General features: G+C 60.5%; 1 protein-coding gene across 1 annotated transcript in view; it reads left to right on the top strand.

Moving 5' to 3' along the window:
- LOC105272476 (nascent polypeptide-associated complex subunit alpha, muscle-specific form-like) overlaps positions 1-1330 on the top strand; it is a 3531-nt gene extending 2201 nt beyond the window's left edge. Inside the window, exons 2-3 of the mRNA XM_011314626.1 lie at positions 6-494; positions 548-1330. Coding sequence (XP_011312928.1) covers positions 6-494; positions 548-1330 — 1272 coding nt within the window. The remainder of the gene's footprint in view (positions 1-5; positions 495-547) is intronic.
- Positions 1331-1804: the final 474 nt, after the last annotated feature.

Below are 1804 nucleotides of genomic sequence, written 5' to 3'. Positions count from 1 at the left end.
TCCAGCTCCTCAAGCTCCAGCACCTCCACGTCATCCAGCTGCAGCAGCTCCTCATCGGATTCCGAGGGCTCGGTTATCTACAACCCGGAGCCAACATCAGGAGACCCAGCCGTCCACCAGGCCGAATTGAGGACTGGACATCATCCCCTGTAAGGGTGGCTCCGGCAAGTCCGCCGGCATCTAGCGTCCCGAGCATGAGCACCGAGTGCATTGACTTCGGCCCACTCGGGGACCTCTCGCTGCCCAGCACCACGGCGACAGCAGCGTCACCACCTCCAGCTCTTTCTCATCCCGAGACGGAGCTGGCCACACAACATCCGCCGCCCACGGATCCAAGGGCCGGCGAGAAAACGCCACCACATCCGCTCCTCAGAGTAGATGAGGGTGGCGAGAAGCTCCCGGAGGTCACCCCTTTGGGTTCCGGACGTGCTTTTGCCGTCGCGGCCACTCGTCCGAGCACATCAGCTCAGGCCTCGACATCCGCCTGTACGCAGGTCGGCCCCCCCGCTCCTTTGGGAGCCAGGGACAGCCCCGTCCGCTGCAGCAGCCAGCAGCTGAGGGCCACTACGTCCGCTCGCACCACCACCACCACAGCGAAGCGGGAAGGAGGGCAGCCCAGGGGAACCACCGGAGGCAAACGACGCAAGCCTCGGCACTGGTGTTTCGACTGCCGCAGGCATGGCCATGCACACCAGGTTTGCCCCAACCCCACCGGAGAGCTGTTCTGCGGGCTATGCCCCTATCGACTCTGGGCCGACAGGGTCTGCCCGGACCATGGCCCGTGACTCAGCCTGCCGGAGGAAGAACGGCCGGACCCTCCAGCAAGCCAGCTGAGACCTCCAAGGTGAGGCCATCACCGTCAGCTGCGCCGGCCACCTCCAGCACTCGTCCTCGGCCGGTCGCCCGATCGCCGCCACGCCTTCACGATCGCCGTGCTGAGGAGTATTGGGCTCCCTTTGAAAGGGTCCCTATCCGTCCGGCCGCCGCCGGACCGGCTTATCCGTTCCCCCGGGAGGAGAAACGCAGGCCTCGTCAGGAGGACGAAAATGCAGAAGATTCGGAGCTCCGCTTCCTCTGGCAACCACCAGCGACGGCGCCGACCAGCCACGACACCGGCTACAGGTCCCAGGAGCACGGGTATTACACCTCGGCGGCCGCTAGCGCACCGACCCGACCAGCTCTGGGGCGTGGGGCGAACGCCCGCTTCGGGCCGCCACCGAGTCAGGCAACTCGTTGGCCCAGAGGGACCATAGAGGCTCTCCAGAGCATCCTGGACCAAGCCCAGCGCGACCAGCAGCTGAGTCCAGAACCCAGGTATTATCCCCGGTAAATCGGCGGTAACATCCCCGTTGAGACGGCGGCAACATCCCCGCTGAGACGGCGGTGACATCCCCGAGAAATCGGTGGCACATCCCCGCGAGACGGAGGCAAGTCCGGAGCGAAGCTGCCCGGCCATCCACTCACGCCAGAGTGGCCGCTCAGTTTTTTTTTGTTTTGGAGTATTTTTTTTCTGTTGTAAGGGGATTTTTCCCCATTTCCTTTTTTTGAGGAAGTATTTATCGGTTTTTTTTTATACGACAGTTTTTTTGATACCATCGATCTTTTGATGTTTTTTTTTTTTTGATAGGGTGCCGATTATAATTATTGTAGTGGTGATAAGTCTCACACGTACCTGAAGGCACCCAACGTAGCATAAGCTTTGTGATAATGCGGAAGAATCCGTCCGGGGAGATGACTCCCCACAAGCACCAAAATGTGCCATAAGCCCAAGGGGGCAATCAATGTTTTTTTTTATAATATTAAG

This window comes from Fopius arisanus, unplaced genomic scaffold, assembly GCF_000806365.1.
Source record: "Fopius arisanus strain USDA-PBARC FA_bdor unplaced genomic scaffold, ASM80636v1 scaffold00185, whole genome shotgun sequence".
NCBI lineage: Eukaryota > Metazoa > Arthropoda > Insecta > Hymenoptera > Braconidae > Fopius > Fopius arisanus.
This window is presented reverse-complemented; position numbering and strand designations above follow the sequence as displayed.